The 18,626-nt window shown below is 45.9% G+C and overlaps 1 protein-coding gene across 4 annotated transcripts in view; it reads right to left on the bottom strand.

The window, feature by feature from the left end:
* LOC125447028 (receptor-type tyrosine-protein phosphatase H-like) overlaps positions 1 to 17,170 on the bottom strand; it is an 89,497-nt gene extending 72,327 nt beyond the window's left edge. For 2 of the 4 annotated variants that reach the window (XM_059640502.1, XM_059640503.1), the window contains exons 1-2: positions 16,332 to 17,170; positions 6,907 to 7,109 (exon numbers count right to left, since the gene is read on the bottom strand). In XM_059640502.1, coding sequence (XP_059496485.1) covers positions 6,907 to 6,960 — 54 coding nt within the window. In that variant the 5' untranslated portion in view covers positions 6,961 to 7,109; positions 16,332 to 17,170. Of the gene's footprint in view, positions 1 to 6,906; positions 7,564 to 16,331 lie in introns of those variants that run through there. The other 2 variants (XM_059640504.1, XM_059640501.1) reach the window with 2 other exon arrangements.
* Between the last annotated feature and the right edge of the window lie 1,456 nt (positions 17,171 to 18,626).

Raw genomic sequence — 18,626 nt, 5'->3', positions numbered from 1 at the left:
AGTTTAAAGAAAACATTAGAGGCAAGTTTTATTACACAGAGGGTGACAAGTGCCAAGAATGTGCACTCAGCAGAGGCCGTAAAAGCAGATATAATAACATTTTAGAGGCATCTTGACAACTATAGGTATTGGCAGGGAATAAAGGGATACATGGACCACAGAAGGCAAAAGGCTTTCAGTTTAGAAAGGCATCATGCGTCCCAGCAGGCCTGGTGGGCCAAAGAGCCTGTTCTTGTGCTGCATTGTTCTTTTGGTCTTTGAGATATGATGGCATAAGTTGAAGGAAGTCACCTACCAGGGCCTCATTACCGTAGAGGTGAACTCTAATGACGCACAGAGCGCAGTGTGTCATAAGGTCAGAGAATGGGGTGTTTTATGAAGCAGATTCTCTGTTGTTTCAAAAATCAATTTCATTTAAAGCACAACACTTATGAGAACATAACATTTAGGACTTTAGAAAGGAGGAGATTAGCACGTTTGGATAGAGGTGAGGGGTTGGACAAGATAGATAAGTAAACTGTTTAATTGTTGGGAGAATTGAGAACCAGAGGACAATGAGTTAAGGCAATTGGATCCTTGAGATTAAATGACTGAATCTTCCACTATCCGTATTCTGGGAGTTATCCTGGACTATAAACAAAACTGGACCTGCCACATAAACACAGTGGTTGCAAGAGCAGACCAGAGGCTAGGAATACTGCAGCGAGTAACTCACCTCCTGACTTCCAAAGCCTGTCAGCCATCTACAAGGCACAAGTCAGGATTGTGATGGAATATGCCCACTTGCCTGGATGGGTGTAACTCTATTCATGCCATCCAGGAAAGCCAACATAGTTGACTGGCACCACATCCACAAATATTCACTCAATAGTAGCAGAGTGTTCCATCTACAAGATGCTCTGCAGAAACTCACCAAAGATCCTCAGACAGCACCTTCCAAACTCATAACCACTTCCATTTAGAAGGACAAAGGCAGCAGACAAATGGGAACACCACCCCCTGCAAGACCCACCCCCCACTCCCCAAGACACTCACCATCCTGAATTAGAAACATGTCACTGTTCCTTCAGTACCACTGGGTCAAAATCCTGGAATTCCCTCCCTAAGGGCATTGTGGGCCTACGACCAGCAAATGAACTGCAGTGGTGCAAGAATGGAGCTCACCATCACCTTCTCAAGGGGCAACTAGGGACAGCAATAAGTCCTGGCCCAGCCAGCAACACCCTCATCAAGGGTACAAGATGTGATGCAAAGACAACATGAGGCAAAGCCTTGGGCTGGTGGTGGTAGCAATAAAGTCTTTAGTCTAGTAATCCAGCTCTTAGCTAGAGCTGTGTGAACGTGGTTTCAGATCTGATCATAGCAGACGGTGAAACCTAACCGAACAGTAGCTGTGTAACTGTAGCTGTCTAACAGTAATTACTGTTAGAACTCCTAAAATAAAATAAAGAACCGTTGATGGTAGAAACCTGAAACAAAAATTGAAATTGCTAGCGTGTGAAGAAAGTAGAGTTAATGTTTCGGGTCCAGTGACTCTTCTTCATGAGTTCTAATGAAAGGTCACCTGGTTCAAAACATTAAGTCTGTTTCTCTCTCCATTGATGCTGCCAGGCTTGCTGAGTTTCTCCAGTAATTTATATTGTTGCTAAAATAAACCATTATGTTCTCTAATGTTTTTGGGAAAAGGAAATCTTCCCTCATTCATGTGACTCCAGACCCACAGCAATGTTGTCAACTCTGAACTGCCTTCTGCGTTAACAGGGGATGGGTAATAGAACCTTGCCTAGCCAGTGACACCCGTAGCCCGTTCTTAAACAGTGAGTAGTGAGGATCTGGTGTGGTGAAAGCAAATTCTATCAAGGCCTTCAAAAGAGGATTAGATAATTATCCTGAAGGAGAAAATAAAGTTACAGGCCTGAAGGTAAAGGACAGGTCAGTCAGATGTTTCTTTTTAATTCATTCACAGGATGAGAGTATTCCTAGCCAGGCCAGCATTTTTTGCCCGTCCCTAATTGTCCAGAGGGCAGTTAAGAGTCCAGCATATTGCTGTAGGCCTGGAGTCACGTGTAGGCCAAACCAGGTAAGGAAGGCAGATTCCTTCCCGAAAGGCATTAGTGAACCAGATGGGCTTTTCTGACAATCTCGTGGAGATCGTTAGATTCTTAATTCCAGATTTTTTATTGAATTCAAATTCCACCATCTGCCATAGCGGAATGTCGAACTCATGTCCCTGAGGTCTCTGGATTAACAGTCCAGCGATAATACTACGAGTCCACCATAACCCCTGACATTGTAGAGACAGGATGGACAGAATGGACTCATTTTGTAACTGGTCTGGATCCCTGATATATAATATTGTATGTCAATGTCAGGATGGCTGATTGGCTGTAATATAATTTTCAGATTTCATGTAAGGTCGTTACCAAAGGTCTATGATTTTACATCGAAATGGGCTTTATCAATAAAATGTCCTCGTGGAAGTGTAACAGGAAACGTAAAACATTTGAGGAAGTAGTCTCTATGTTATTGCCTGAAATCACTATGTCTGACAAGAGCTTTCTTCAGTCAAAAAAGATCATTGATTGACAAGAAATCCTACTGGCCTTAAACACATTCCAGTAAGGACAATGTAGATCATATAACACAGAAAAGCCATTCTGCCCATCTAGCCTGCTGCAACAAAAACAACTCTAAATCTATACAACTCCCAGTTCCCAGCTGAATTTAGCCCTTGGTTGCTTACCAAAACTCTCCTGTGAATTGTTCACTGCTTCTATAGCTAAATTTAAGCTTTTGGCAATTATTTTTTAGCTTGAAGTTTCAGTTCCTCATGGTTTTCGGCTTATTGCTTTCTCGCTGGGTAATTCTGCTACATTCAAACAGATCATGTTACCTCCTGGCAAATTTATCGACCTCTGCCCCCCACTGATAAGACAATGTCCCTGCAATGACCTCATGCTGGCCCATGCTGGAAATCATCTTGGCTGCCTGTGGGACTGGGTGTGAGGATAAATGAGAGGTGGGATGTTCCTGCATGGTGTCGAGGGAGAAATCGTTGCTGACTTGTGCATAGCTCCCACTGCAGCTTGAGTATTTCTCGGCCACTTCATAACGGCGTTTATTAAGTCACCACCGGAACAAACTGATGCAACCTTCACAAGCTTCCCCTTTTGAATAGGAAAATGCTTTGTGGGTAGTTTCGCACCAGTAATATTCTGACTCCGCTTCTTAAAATCCATGTTTGTACTGCCTATTCATTTTATTGGAACATGATAGGCCATTCAGCCCTTCAAGCCTGTTCCACTATTCAAGATACAGGCTCTTGATTGGCCAGGGGATCAAATACAGAGACAAGGCAGAAGAACAGGATTGAGAAATAGATGATCTTATGGTGGAGCAGATTTAATGGGCCTAATGGCCTAATTCTGCTCCTATATTTTATGATCAATAAGGTCATGATTGATCTCTGGCATAATTCCATACACCTGCCTTTGGCCCATATCCTTTAATAGCTTTACTTAACAAAAAATTGTCTGATTGGAATTTAAAATTAACAACCGATCTTGCATCCACTGCCATTTGCGAAAGAGAGTTCAAAAACTCCCACTCTTATGTGTAGATTTGCTTCCTAACATCCTTCCTGAAGAGTCTGACTTTCATTCTCAGACATTGTCCCTAGTTCTAAAATCTTCAACCAGTGGAAATAGTTTATCTTTATCTACCCTGTCTTTTCCTGTTAATATCTTGAAAAGTTTGACTTGATCAACCATTAACTTTCTAAATTCCTGAGATAAAGGCCTAACACATCTAATCTCTCCTCATGGTTTAACTCCTAATGTCTGTAAACCTAGATTGTAGTCCATTCAGGGTCAATGTTTATTGAATAACTTTCAGCTTATGTCAGAATCAGCAGAGGTCATAGCATAACAGTCTATTCCTGGGATTTACAAGTACCTAATGAGCACTTGAAATCTCATCGCAAGCGAAGTCAAATATTGGAATCTGGGATTAGTGTAAATAAGTTGGCACACACTTGAGAGGCCAAAGGGTCTCTTCTGTGCTGTAAGTATAATAATCTGTACCCTTAAATTAATGTTCTAGGGATATGAGTATGGATTCCACTATGGCAGATGTGGAAATTAGAATTCTATAAAAACGTAGAATGAAAGATTAGTCTAATAGTGACCACTGTCGATTGTTGTAAAATTCTGTTGAGCTCACTAATGCCATTTAGGGGAGTAATTGCTCAATCCTACCCGGTCTGGCCTACATGTGACTCCAGACTCTCAAGCAATGTGACTGCCTCTTAACTGACCTCTGGGCAATTAGGAATGGGCAATAAATTCTGGTCCGGCCACCAGCGGCCATGTGCCAAGATTAATTTTAAAAGTGCAAAACTTCAGTGACATTGTGAACAGTTCTCTGCTTGTTGTTAAAGCTATCTCAGTAAAAGTGATCAGGCCAGTTTTCCAATGGTAAGAAGCCTTTCGGGGAGAAGCTCTGAACTAAATGCAATTACTTGGCTTTGAGAAACCAGCACCAAATCCAAATTCCTTATCTGACATCAATTCAAGTACACCTCACTGCCACCTAATCAGAAATAAATGCCAGCTGCACTTACTTCCCAAGAATTCTATGCCACAGAACTACAGAATTGAAGAAGGCCATTCAGCCCATTGTGTTTACTGGGGCCCTCCAAATAAGCATTTCACTCGGTGTCAAGGGTCTAGGCCTGAAACGTCAGCCTTCCAGCTCCTCTAATGCTGCCTGGCCTGCTGTGTTCATCCAGCTCTACGCCTTGTTATCTCACTCGGTGTCATTCTCCCTGTAACTCCACACACTCTTCCTTTCCAGATATCAGGCTAATTCTGCTTCGAACACCTTGTAAGAAACTGTGCTGACCACACTTTCAGGCAGTGCGTTCCAGAACCTAACCACTTGCTGTGTGAAAATGGTATTTCTCATATCAGGCTTTTTTATTTGTTAAAAGTTCCTCAGACCTGCACGGCAGCTTACAAAGAAACCACTCCCATTATTTTCACATCAGTCAATGTGACCACGTTGGTCATTGAGAGGAAATGTCTCAATATTCATCACAGCTGGTGAGATTTACTGTTTCTACTTAATTAGTTTCTCAGTCACACATGAAACTCCTGCTCACTCTTTCTCTTAAACCGAGGGTCAATTAGATCAGGAAATTCTTCACAACCCCACACAATTATTATAGTCATTGATTGCTGAGCACAGATTCAGAAAGGTCCTGAGTGACCCCAGCAATAACATTTTCATCGTGCAAAAATCTTTAACGTAAATTGAAACATATCCTTTACACACACTCATCCTCTCCCCCAGTCACACTCTTCCTCTCTCTGTCACACTCCCCTCTCTCCTGTCACGCTCACCCCTCTGTCACACTCCACCCTCTGTCAGTCACACTCTCCCCTCTGACAAACTCCCCTCCCTCCCTGTCACACTCCCTTCTCTCCCTGTCACACTCACGCCTCTGACAGTCACACTCCCCCCTCTGTCACACTCCGCTCTCTCCTGTCACAGTCCCCTCTCTCCTGTCACGCTCACCCCTCTGTCACACTCCACCCTCTGTCAGTCACACTCTCCCCTCTGTCAAACTCCCCTCCCTCCCTGTCACACTCCCCTCTCTCCTTGTCACACTCACGCCTCTGACAGTCACACTCCCCCCTCTGTCACACTCCGCTCTCTCCTGTCACACTCCCCTCTCTCCTGTCACGCTCACCCCTCTGTCACACTCCACCCTCTGTCAGTCACACTCTCCCTTCTGTCAAACTCCCCTCCCTCCCTGTCACACTCCCCTCTCTCCCTGTCACACTCACGCCTCTGACAGTCACACTCCCCCCTCTGTCACACTCCGCTCTCTCCTGTCACACTCCCCTCTCTCCTGTCACACTCCCCTCTCTCCTGTCACACTCACCCCTCTGTCACACTCCACCCTCTGTCAGTCTCACTCTCCCCTCTGTCAAACTCCCCTCCCTCCCTGTCACACTCCCCTCTCTCCCTGTCACACTCACGCCTCTGACAGTCACACTCCCCCCTCTGTCACACTCCGCTCTCTCCTGTCACACTCCGCTCTCTCCTGTCACACTCCCCTCTCTCTTGTCACGCTCACCCCTCTGTCACACTCCATCCTCTGTCAATCACACTCTCCCCCTGTCAGTCACACTCACCCACACTCCCCTCCGTCACGTCCCCTTTCTCTTTGTCACACTCTCCCTCTCTCTTCCTCTTTGCCTCTTCACACTTCTCTCCTCTCTCCGTCATACTCTCTCTCCCTCTCTGTCTGTCAATCTCCCAATCTCTCTCTCTCTTTGTCAGACCCGTCTCACAATCTCCATCTCACCCCCCGTCTCTTCAGGGTCCCTCTCCCTCTCTCTATCTCCCCTTCTCTCTATCACATTCTCACTCTCTTCCAGTCATACGCTCCCCTCTTTTTGTCACACATTTCCCTCTCTCTGTCAGTCTCTCACTCTCTCAGTGACTTAATCACTGTCATTCTCTTCACTCTCTCTGCCACACTCTGCTGTCGCTCCCCCTTGCCGCCACACTCTCTCTCACACTCCCTCTGTCACACTCTCCCTCTCTCTCTGTCACACTCTCTCACACCCTCTCCCTCTGTCACACTCTCCCTCTCTCTGTCACTCTCTCTGTCACATGCTCTCTATCAATCTCTGTGTCTCTGTAACACTCCCTTCTTTCTCTCTGTCACATTCTCCCTCTGTCACACGCTCTCTCACACTTACCCTCTGTCACTCTCTCTCCACAGAGCAGTTTTTTTGCAAAACCTACAAACTTCACCACATTCATTTCTCCCTGAAAGGATTGCAACCTGGGTTAAAATCGCGAGGCTGTGAGGTGAGCGACAGAAGCCCTTACCCAGCTGGAGAGCAGTGCCAGGAAGATGAGTAGCACCCGGTGAGACTGAGCCATTACAGCTCCTGGGTCAGGATTCACTCCCTGCGGCTAGAGACTGTCTGGCAGCCCCTGGAGAATTGCTTCATTTCTCACTGAAATCCCAGTTACAGCAGAGAACGGGAACTGAACATATCATGGTGCTGGACTTCGCTCTGTACCTATCACTGTGAGCAAATGAGGAAGTGAGAGATTGCTGCTGGTTTTTGTAAACGCAATGAACAGCCCCTAGAACCCATGTGCCCTGTTTTCCAGTCACAACCCCAGGGCTTTGGAGAGGATTGTATCAACACTGTTGTTCCCCAGTGAATCTCACAGAAAATTTCATTTCACACCCTGTCTCTCTCGCGCTCTCTGTGTGTTCAGGTTTTGCGGAACCTGTTCCAGACAGACTTTCACCTCCCCACCTGATTCAGGTGGGAACAAGTTCTACTAAGTCACATATACAGGCCTCCAAGGTGCTGTTTGTCTGTTGTCAGGGCTTTTATTGAAATTCAAATACAGGTGTGTCCTGGCAGATTAGCTTTACCTCACTGACATGCTCCAGAGGCTGGTGGTGAAGAGCGAAAACGCTCCTGCCCACCTCTTCCCAACAGACGTCTGACCCATAGAATGGCATCCCTGCAGTTTGGAACCAGGCCCTTCGGCCCAACAAGTCCACATTGACCATTAAAGCACCCACCCAGACCCATCCCCCTATAACCCACCTAACCTGCTCACCCCTGAACACTGTAGGGTAATTTAACATGGCCAATTCGCCTAACCTGCACATCATTGGACTGTGGGAGGAAACCCATGCAGACACAGGGAGAATGTGCAATCTCCACACAGACAGTTGCCCGAGGGTGGAATTGAACCTGGGTCCCTAGCGCTGTGAGGCTGCAGTGCTAACCACTGAGCCACCATGTTGACCCAGCGTGCCTGCAAGAGATATCTCCTCTATCTTCCACTTACCAGTGCAATGTACAGAGGGCTAACCCGTCCACACACCACTACCTATTTTAAGATAAGAAGCAGGTCGCTTAGAGGGGATTTGAAGAATTTTTTCCACCCCAGAAGGTGGGCTGCATGGCATCAATTCCACTCTCAGGTGACAGCCTGTGTGGAGTTTGCACATTCTCCCCGTGTCTGCGTCACGGGGAGCTTGGGTTTCCTCCCACAGTCCAAGGAGGTGCGGGTTGGTTGGCTTGACCATGGGAAAGTGTTCCATAGTGTCCATGGATGTGCAAGCTAGGCGGGTAAGCCATTGGAAGTGCAGGGTTACAGTGATAGGGAAAGAGATTTGGGAGTGTTGATCCAGGATTCTCTAAAGGTTAACTTGCAGGTTGAGTCTGCAATGAAGAAAGCGAATGTAATGTTGTCACTTATCTCAAGAGGGTTGGAATATAAAAGCAGCGATGTGCTTCTGAGACTTTATAAAGCTCTAGTTAGGCCCCATTTAGAATACTGGTTCCAATTATGGGCCCCACACCTCAGGAAGGACATACTGGCACTGGAGCGTGTCCAGCAGAGATTCACACGGATGATCCCTGGAACAGTAGACCTAACATACAATGAACGGCTGAGGATCCTGGGATTGTATTCATTAGAGTTTAGAAGGTTGAGGGAAGATCTAATAGCAACTTACAAGATAATGCATGGCTTAGAAGGGGTGGACGCTGGGAAGTTGTTTCTGTCAGGCGGGGAGACTAGGACCTGTGCGTACAGCCTTTGAATTAGAGGGGGTAAATTTAGAATGGAAATGAGGAGACATTTCTTCAGCCAGAGAGTGGTGGGCCTGTGGAATTCATTACCACGGAGTGCAGCGGAGGCCAGGACATTAAATGTCTTCAAGGCAGAGATTGATAAATTCTTTATCTCGCAAGGAATTAAGGGCTACGGGGAGAGTGCGGGTAAGTGGAGTTGAAATGCCCATCAGCCATGTTTAAATGGCGGAGTAGACTCGAAGGGCCGAATGGCCTTGCTTCCACTCCTACGTCTTATGGTCTTATGGAATGGATCTGGCAGGATGCCATTTGGAGTGTTGGTGTGGACTTGATAGGATGAGTAGCCTGTTCCCAGAACCTGAAGGGATTCTATGATAGGGTGGTGAGGTAGCATTTTTGCTATGGGATGGAATAAGTATGGTAGCAAGAAATGATCTTGAGTCAGAAGAATTAGTATGGGTGAAGATAAGAAATAAAAAGGGAGAGAAGACACTGGCAGGAACAGTGTACAGATTCCAAACAGTAGCATACTATAGGACAGCGGATAAATTGGGATATAATGAGGGCACGCAACAAAGGCAGTACATTAATGATGGGACACTTTAATCTCCTTGTAGATTGGTGTTGTCAGATTGGGAGAGATTGTTGTGAATATACTCAAGTCAGTTTTGAAGAACAATGTGTTTGGCGGCGAGAGTGACAGTCATGGATATCAAGGCCATGTTTGAGTTTGGTATCAAGCAGCCCAAGCAAAGCTGGAATCAATGGGTGCTAGGGGCAAACTTTTCAACGGTTGGTGCCATACCCGGCACACCAAACCCAAAGAGAGGAAGCGAACTCACGTTCCAGTATCCAGGAGTGTGCATACCCTGGAAAGTCCATCCGCATCTGGATTGGAACAATTACATCGCTTAGAAACATCCAAATTGGAACCAATCAAAACAAACACTTGGTGAACTGATTCACCCGGTTCTTACGGAGGTCTTTTCAGTGATTGCATAGCCAGCCTGTAACAAAGTTCGCTCAGGGCTCCAATCCTCATGTTTGAGCAGGAGCTCAACTATAGGGGACAAGTAGGAAAGTCTCCCCACATGTGGGCTGGAAGAATTAAATTGCTTAGTGACACACAAATCTGAACAGATTGAAATTAATATTTGGTTAAATGGTCAAACATTCAAAGTGGTTGGACGTGAATAAAGTTCATTCGGAAAACTCAGAGATGGTGATTGAGAAGCTGCGAGCGTCGTTTGCGATACACAGACTCTAGGAGGTATGAGTCATGGACAATGGGATGCAGGGAATTCAAATATTTCCTAAAGCCAAGTGGCATTCGGTAAGAGGCGGGCTTTGATCAGGTGCATGCCACCCGTGTCAGGGGTTGAATCAGAGGAACTGGGCCTGCGGCGAAAATGTCGCAGGAAAAGCTACAAAAGAAAGACCAGGCCTACATCCTTGGGCTTAATGGGGCACGGATGTAGTGAGTGGAATCAGGTTAACTTTGTAAACTGTGAGGACCTTGATGGGGGTTGTTTACTTGGGCAAATCAAGAAAGCCCTAGCTGACCAATACAACCAGAAGATTGTATCAGTGATAATAGGAACTGCAGATGCTGGAGAATATCTGATGAAGGGTCTAGGCCCAAAACGTCAGCTTTTGTGCTCCTGAGATGCTGCTGGGCCTGCTGTGTTCATCCAGCCTCACATTTTATTACAACCAGGAGATTGTTTGTTTTGTGGTGCTGTGGAGTCCGTGGACCATGTGTACGTTGGGTGTGGGCATTTGCACTCCCCTTTTTAGTTATCTGAAGGACCTTGTGTTTTTGGGGGCTGCACATCAGTCCCATGCTCCTGATCTTCGGGCACTCAGTGCAGAGGGGAGCGGACAGGTCGGAGTGTGGTCCTTGTGTGGATCTGCTTCTGGGCCTGGCCAAGCTGGCCTTTCACAGGCCTGGGTGGCGGGCAGAGGAGGGGGGCATTTACAACTGATTGCCTGACTGTCTTCCATGGCCATGTTTGAGCCCGGGTGACTCTAGAGAAGGAGCACGCAGTGTCCACCAACACTCTCAATGCCTTTAGGGAGAGTTGGGCACTGTGGGGATGGGGTCTTTATTCGGTCCGCCCTTCCAATTCCATTTTGATTTGATTTCCTGCCCTCCCTTTCCCTTTTCCTTTCACGTGAACATTTTTCTGGCTGTGACTATACTTGTCACTGGTTCCCTGGCCACCATGGGTTTTTCCTGGTGGTGGAATATTAATAAAGTTATTGGTACCACTGGTGTTTTCATTGTGTTTTGCACCTAAACACACACACACGCACACAAACACACACACACACACGCACACACACACACACAAACACACACACACACACGCACACAAACACACACACACACACACACACACACAAACACACACACACAAACATGCACACACACACACACAAACACACACACACAAACACACACACACACACACGCACACAAACACGCAAACACACACACACACAAACACACACACACACATGCACACAAACACGCACACAAACACACACACACACACAAACACACACACGCACGCACACACACAAACACACACACACACACACACGCACGCGCACACACACACACACACACACACACATGCACACACGCACAAAGCATGTGGGTGCTGAGGACAATAAAAACTAAAAGCAAAATATAAACATTCATGTCTGCAAAATAAAAGTGTCTCCAGGAGATTAGCATCTCCTCAGTTGAGTAGACTGACTCTGAGCTGGCTGGACACAGCCAGTGTATTGTGCAGAAATAGATAAAGGGTGGACTGGGTAACTTGGAATATCAGTCTCTTTGCAGTTATTTCAGTTTCCTTCCCTTTTTAAATGAATGTGTTTCGTTGGCAGTTTTCCATATACTCGGGGACTTAGCAGAATCTGAGGATTCTTGGAAGATTACTTACCAGTGCATCCACTGTCTTTGTAGCTACTTCCTTTAATATCCTGAGAGGCGTCCCACCAGACCCAGGGAGCTTGTCAGTGTCTCGCCCCATTTGTTTCCCTCGCATCTTTTCTCTCGTGTTAATCTTGAATTTGTTTCGTCTCCTCCTATTTTCTCCTGACTATTCAGTAATTTTGGGATGCTAATAGTATCTTGTACAGTGAAGGCAGAAGCAAAGGTTTTATTCAACTCCTCTGCAATTTTTGGTTCCCCTATTATTATCTCTCCAGCCTCAGTCTCAAAACAGCCTATGGCTTCTCTCTTCCTTTTATATATTTAAAGAAGCTCTCTTGACACTACTTACAACGTTATTCTTAAAGTTTATTTAGTCCCTCTTTTTTTTCTGATTATTCTCTGTTGGCTTTAAAAACTTTCCTTAATCCTTTGCTTTATCACCAATCTTTATCACATTATATGTTTTCTTTTCTTACAACCTAATGCTATCCTTCACTTCTCTGATTAACCATGATTTGTTCATCCCCTTCCAAAAATCCTTATTCTTCACTGGGATATGTCTTTGCTGTGAGACAAGAGCTATTTTCCTAAAGGTCTGACGTTTTTCCTCAACTGTCTTCGCTGCTAAACTGCTTTCCCAGCTCAGCTTGACCAGCTCTGCCTTTGTTCTTTGTAATTGCCCCTATTTAATCATGGCACAGTTGTTTCAGACCCAAGATCCTCACTCTCAAATAGAATGCTAAATTCTACCATGTTATGATCACTATTTCCTAGGAGATCTTATATTCAGACATCATTTATGAAACCTGCCTCATTAAAAATCACTGGATTCAAAATGGCTTGATCCTGGTTGTCTTTTTTTGCATGGGGTGTAGGCATCACTGGCAGGACCAGCATTTATTGCCTATCCTTAGTTGTCCCTTGAGAGCTTCCTGTTTGAGCCGCTGCAGTCCTCATGGCACACGTTGCCCCACAATGCCCTGATGGAGGGAATTCCAGGATTTTGACCCAGTGATACTGAAGGAATGACAAAATATTTCCAAGTCAGGATAGTGAGTGGCTCGGAGGATAGCTTGCAGTCGGTGTTCCCATGTATCTACTGCCCTTGTCCTTCTGGATGGAAGTGATTGTGGGTTTGGAAGGTGCTGATCTTTCTTGAATTTGTACAGTGGAACTAGTAGGTAGTACAGTGTGATGCTCGTGAGGGTCAGTGTTGAAGGGAGTGCGTGTTTGTGGATGTGGGGCCGGTCACATGGCTGCTTTGTCCTGGATGGTGTCAAGTTTCTTGAATGATGTTGGAGCTGCACCCACCCAGACAAGGGAGGAGAATTCCCTCACAGTCCACAATTGTGCCTCGTAGATGGTGGGCAGGCTTTAGGGAGTCAGGAGGTGAGTTATTCTCTGCGGTATTCTTGCTCTGGCCAGCCATTTGGCCGAGCCTGGGCTTTGTTTTGGGGTTTTGCTGTGGGCTGACTTAGAGTCCCTCTGTGCAGGATATGTTCTGAATGAGACTAGGCAATTACCTTCATTCAAGTGGTGTTCCCCAAGTTCAGTCAGCCCTGGTGTTGCATCTCCCTCAGAGCCGGCTCTTAGTGTGCGAAGAACCTCTGACAATCTTGTTTAATCTGTCAGCCAGGCCTCCCTGATTAATAACCCCAAGCAAGGAACCCATATTCTGTGATGTCCACACTGCTGACCTCATTACAATCACCTCACAAACCTCAAATGTTTATTTTTTTAACCGAGCTAATGTGACATATGATACACGGAAAATGTATCATTTTGTTATGTATGTAATGGCTGGGATGTATCTAATCCTGCATTAATCTTGGCCTATAATCTGGTGAGTAAACTAGATGCTAGGTTTGGTCTCACAGTGGTGCTTGTCTAAAATTGCTGACATGAAATAGTTTTGAACTTCCTAAGTACATGATAGGTGCCATTGAGATACTTGATTGAATTCTGTTTTATTACTGCGCCTTAAATCTAATCTCCATAAGAGTTAGAGCAGAGCGCTGACAAGTGATTAAAAAGTGAACCACCCTGGAGGGGGTATGAATGAGATCTCGGCTCCAGGTATATAGATCATGAAAATATCATGAACAGGAATAATATTTGAAAGGCTGGTGGAATCCTGGCTTTGGGTTACAAAGGGGTAGAAGTCATGTTCAGATATTCAGTGACCTGTTTGGCCACATGTGAATTACTGCAAGCAGTTCTGGGCAGCTCACCTTTGGAAGGATATACTGACCTTGAGTAAAAACAGGAGAGAGTCAGCAGGAAGAAACCTCAGTTCCAAAGCATCAATTACAAGGAGTCAATACATAAATTATTGTTGCACTGTCTGGGGGTCTGGAAGGTTAAGGGGCAATTTGAGTGAAATTTTATCAATTCAAGAAAAGTATCAGTTATTCACACTCACTTTCTTCCTTTAAGACATTCTACAGAACTCATTGACTTGGCCAACCATTTGGTTATCTGTTTCGATATCTCCCTCTGTGGCTTGCTGACAATTTTTAGTTAGTAACAAAGCATAAGTGGGGGATTTTACAACCAGCGACACATTTTAAAGGTGAGAGAAGGAAGGTTAAAAAAAGACCTGAGGAGCATTTTTTTAACACAGAGCGATTCATATGTGGAATGAACTTTCAGAGGAAGTGGAGGATGTGGGTACAGTTACAACGTTTAAAAGACATTTCGATAAATACATGAATAAGAAATGTTTAGAGGAATATGGTCCAAGCGCAGGCAGGTGGGACTAGTTTAGTTTGGGACTGTGGTAGCCATAATTGGAATGATGGATCCGTTTCTCTGCTGCATGACTCTATGACTCACTTGAGGGATGTGGGTGTCGCAGGCTTGGACCAGCATTTATTGCCCGTCCCTAGTTGCCCCTTGAGAAAGTGCTGGTGAGCTGCATCCTTGAACAGTCTGTGTGCTGTAGGCTGACCCACAATGCCCTTAGGGAGGGAATTCCAGGATTTTGACCCAATGACACTGAAGGAACAGTGATATATTTCTGAGTCAGGATGGCGTGTGGCTTGGAGGAGAACTTGCAGGGGGTGAATGCATTTGCTGCCCTTGTCCTTCTAGAAAGAAGTTGATATGGGTCTGGAAGTTACTGTCAAGGTACTAATGTGATGGTGGATAAGTCAATCAGATTGCTTTCTGCTGGTTGGGGTATCTAGGACTAGGAGGTAGAGTTGAAAATTTAGATTCAGATCTTTTGGGTGTCAGATTAACAAATACTTGTACACTGAAAGGGTGGCAGGAGTTTGGAACATCTTCTGCAGATGGTAGTTGATGCTGGATCATTTGTTGAATCCCCACCTTGAGGTAATATTGATCAAAGATGTTAAGGTACCTGGTGCTAAGGTGGGCCAAGGCAGTTAGGACACTGATCAACTATGAATTCCTTGGAACAGATTTGAGAACTAAATGGCCACTTCCCATAATATTGTGTTGGAGGTGTCAGCTTTCAGGTAAGAAGTCAAACTGAGGCCTTTCTCAAGTTGATGTAAAGGAGCCCATGGCAAACATTCTAATGTGATTGTCCAAACCAACATTTATCCTTCAATCAACATCAGACTTCATCAAAAGTGATTCATCTATCAAAAATCCTTCAGATAGTAGGAACTGCAGATGCTGGAGAATCTGAGATAACAAGGTGTAGAGCTGGATGAACACAGCGGGTCAGGCAGCATCAGAGGAGCAGGAAGGCTGACGTTTTGGGCCTAGACCTTTCTGAAGCAGGGTCCATCAAAAATCCTTGCTGGGTCTCTATGAACAACTGAAATGTTTTAAGGCATTAGTCACTCTCTCCCTTGTTAGGACCATGGTCATTTCCTGTTAGCAGATGCCTTGGTCAGTGGTCTAAAATTTCTTGGTTTTCTAACAGTGCAGCACTGGGAATGTCAGCTGGACTTTGAGTTTAAGAGTCTGGAGTTAGGGCTCGAACCCACAACCCCATGAACAACAGCTAGCTCCCAAGGATAAGGAAGATATGTTTGTGACTCCTGACCAAATGGTGGACTAGAATCAAGGCCCCAATGGCCTAGCCTTGCTTCTATTTTGTACATTCCTTATTTTCTCTCTCAGAAGGTCACTAGTCAGTGGAATGTTATTTCCCCAGCATTGGAGGAGAGTTACTGAATATTTTTAAGGCCGAGTTCGATCAATTCAGGTGGAATGTGGACATGAGGCTATTTAGCCATTCAGCCTTTAACCCAAAAAACCTACTCCTCCACTCCATCATATTGCAACTGATCTGACTGTAGCCTCGGCTCCATATCCTCTCTCACTCCCACACCCTCTTACCGTCACATCAATCAGGAATCAATCTAACTCAGCCTTAAAATATATGCAGTAACTCTCCTCCCAAGCTGGGGAAATGACATTTCACAGACTAATTACTTTCTGAGAAAGAACATAGGGAAGGTACAGAATAGGAGCTGGGCTCCTCCACTGGGACCCATGATTCTTTTGAATCACAGAATCTCTACTGTGTGGATGCAGGCCAATTGGCCCATCGAGTCCACACCTACTCGTTCTAGGCTACCACTTGCTAAAGAGGAACGTAACATAGGTTCTTTATCCTTGGGAGCTCGTTATTGTTTACAGGAATCCTTGCATAAGCTGTATGTGATGCATGTTTATCTTTTGGGTTAAATGGTTTAACAGTATCAACTCAGGATTACAGAAATGACAGCGGGTTAGGCTGTGTTTAACATTCATACCTGATCCAGAACTTAGCTTCCAATGTCTGGAAGGTTTTTGGTGCAGCAACACCTGAGAATCAAATTCTTGATCAGCTAAAACAGGAAAAAAAGATTAAAACCATCGCCCAACTCTGCCACTGAATCACCATCGCAAAATTATATGTTCATATTTTATGGAGACTGGGCTGATCATTTCCTGGAACGTTTTAGTGTACCTTGAGGACTTTGGATTTTCTTTGATCCTTCAGAAAAGGGACATTTCCCATCCTATCCCCACTCTTACTTCCTTAATTGGGCTCTCTGGGATCCTGCCCCAGACTACCCTGTACACAATGGCCAATCCACCTTACCTGTATACCCTTGGACTGGAGGGATGGAAACCCACACAGTCACAAGGAGAATGTGCAAACTTCACACAGATGGCTGCCTGAGGGTGGAATCGAACCCGGGTCCTGTCACTGTGAGGCAGCAGTGCTAACTACTGAGCCAGCAATGCTCCCTTGCTGTTCCCTGTGGCTGCCTGTTCACAGCTGGGTGAAGAGTGGCAGCCTGGAGGAGAATGGGGAAGGTGGACAGAGTGCCTGCCGCTTGGAACACACTGGTTCCTGGTAAACAAGGGTTTAACATTTAACACTTCTTGCTCATACTGCCCCTCTGGCCTGCTCCTCCATGCGATAAGATCTCGGCTGAACATACTGCTCCGCATTCCCACGTGTTCAAGATCACCTTTCACCCTCCAACACCCCCAAACACATTGTTTATCATGAACCTACGCACCTCTGCAGTTTTCACCATTGACAGCAACAGAGATTACAGACCCCAGGGCTACACCTGACTGAGTAAAACTTCCACTTTACCCGACCCCCACCCTGATCCCTTGATGTCCTGTGACTCCAAACCCCCCAGCTCCCAACCTGAGTACACTGGCTCCCCTGACCTCCTAAATGCTGCTCTGATCCCCTGAAATCTCCTGACCAGAGTATCCTGACCCCAAAACCCCCTAAATCGCACCCTGATCCCCCAAAATCCTCTGACCAGAGTACCCTGCCCCCCCCATAACTGCCTAAATCCCACTCTGATCGCCCAAAATCCTCTGACCAGAGGACACTGACCACCCTGAACTCCTCGACTCTGCTCTGACACACCGCCGACTACCTGACCTCCCGAACCCCTCAATCCCACCCTGACCCTCTGACTACTTGACCTGAGCACATTGACCACATGCCCCCCAATCCCCATCGACTCCACCCTGACCCCTGACTACCTGACCTGAGTACACTGACCCACCCCCGACTCCCTCAACCCCACCCTGACCCGCATGACCCTCTGACCCCCGACCTGAGTACATTGACCCCTGGTGTACTTGATGTACCCCTCAGCCCCTGTCCCTGGCCCTACTTCCACCACTTGTCAAAGAGGAGATTTCTAAACTCTCATGGTCCTCTGGAAGTGAAAACGGATTCTTCCCGCTCTCTGCTTAAACAGATGCTCCGCGCTTTCTAAATGTCACTACCCCACCCCCCAGCTCTAGATTCTTCCACGAGAGGAAATATCCTTTCGATATCCAGCCTGCTGAGATGCCACAGGGTCCTCTCTGTTATAATGGAGTCACCTCTTACTGTTCTAAACTCCAGCAAATACGAGCCCAGTTTGTCCAAAAGTTTCCTTATAGGACAACCTGCCCATCCCAGGAACTAGTCAGCTTTCTCTCTCCACAGGGGCTGCCAGGCCTGCTGAGTTTTTCCAGTGTTCTCTCTCTCTCTCTCTCCAGCATTTGCAGTGTTTTGCTTTTATTAGCCTGGTGAACCATCTCTGTGCTGTTTCCAATACATTGACATCCTTCCTTCAATAAGGAAAGCAATACTATACACAGTCCGTATAAGTGCCTTTTTTTTCATTCATGAGATGAGAGCATCACCGGCTAGGCAGCACTCCTAATTGCCCAGAAGGCACTTAAGAGTCAACCACATTGCTATGGGTATGGAGTCACATGTAGGCCAGACCAGGTAAGGATGGCAGTTTCCTTCCTGCAAGGCCACTAGTGAACCAGATGGGTTTTTCCCAACAATCAACAATGGATTCATGGTCATCATTAGACTCTTAATTCCAGATATTTTATGGAATTCAAATTCCACCATCTGCCGTGGTGGGATTCGAATCCGTGTCCTCAGAATATTATCCGGGTCTCTGGATTAACAGTCTGACAATAATACCACTAGGCCATCGCCTCCCCATGCCCGCCAGCTTTCCTTCAAATATTGTACCCATAAACATTCATGGCTCACAAGGAGCACCAATGTCTTGCCTCACTGA

This window comes from Stegostoma tigrinum, chromosome 38 (genome assembly GCF_030684315.1).
Source record: "Stegostoma tigrinum isolate sSteTig4 chromosome 38, sSteTig4.hap1, whole genome shotgun sequence".
In the NCBI taxonomy this organism is placed as follows: domain Eukaryota; kingdom Metazoa; phylum Chordata; class Chondrichthyes; order Orectolobiformes; family Stegostomatidae; genus Stegostoma; species Stegostoma tigrinum.
The sequence above is the reverse complement of the archived record's forward strand: the minus strand, read 5'-3'. Positions and strand labels throughout refer to the sequence as shown.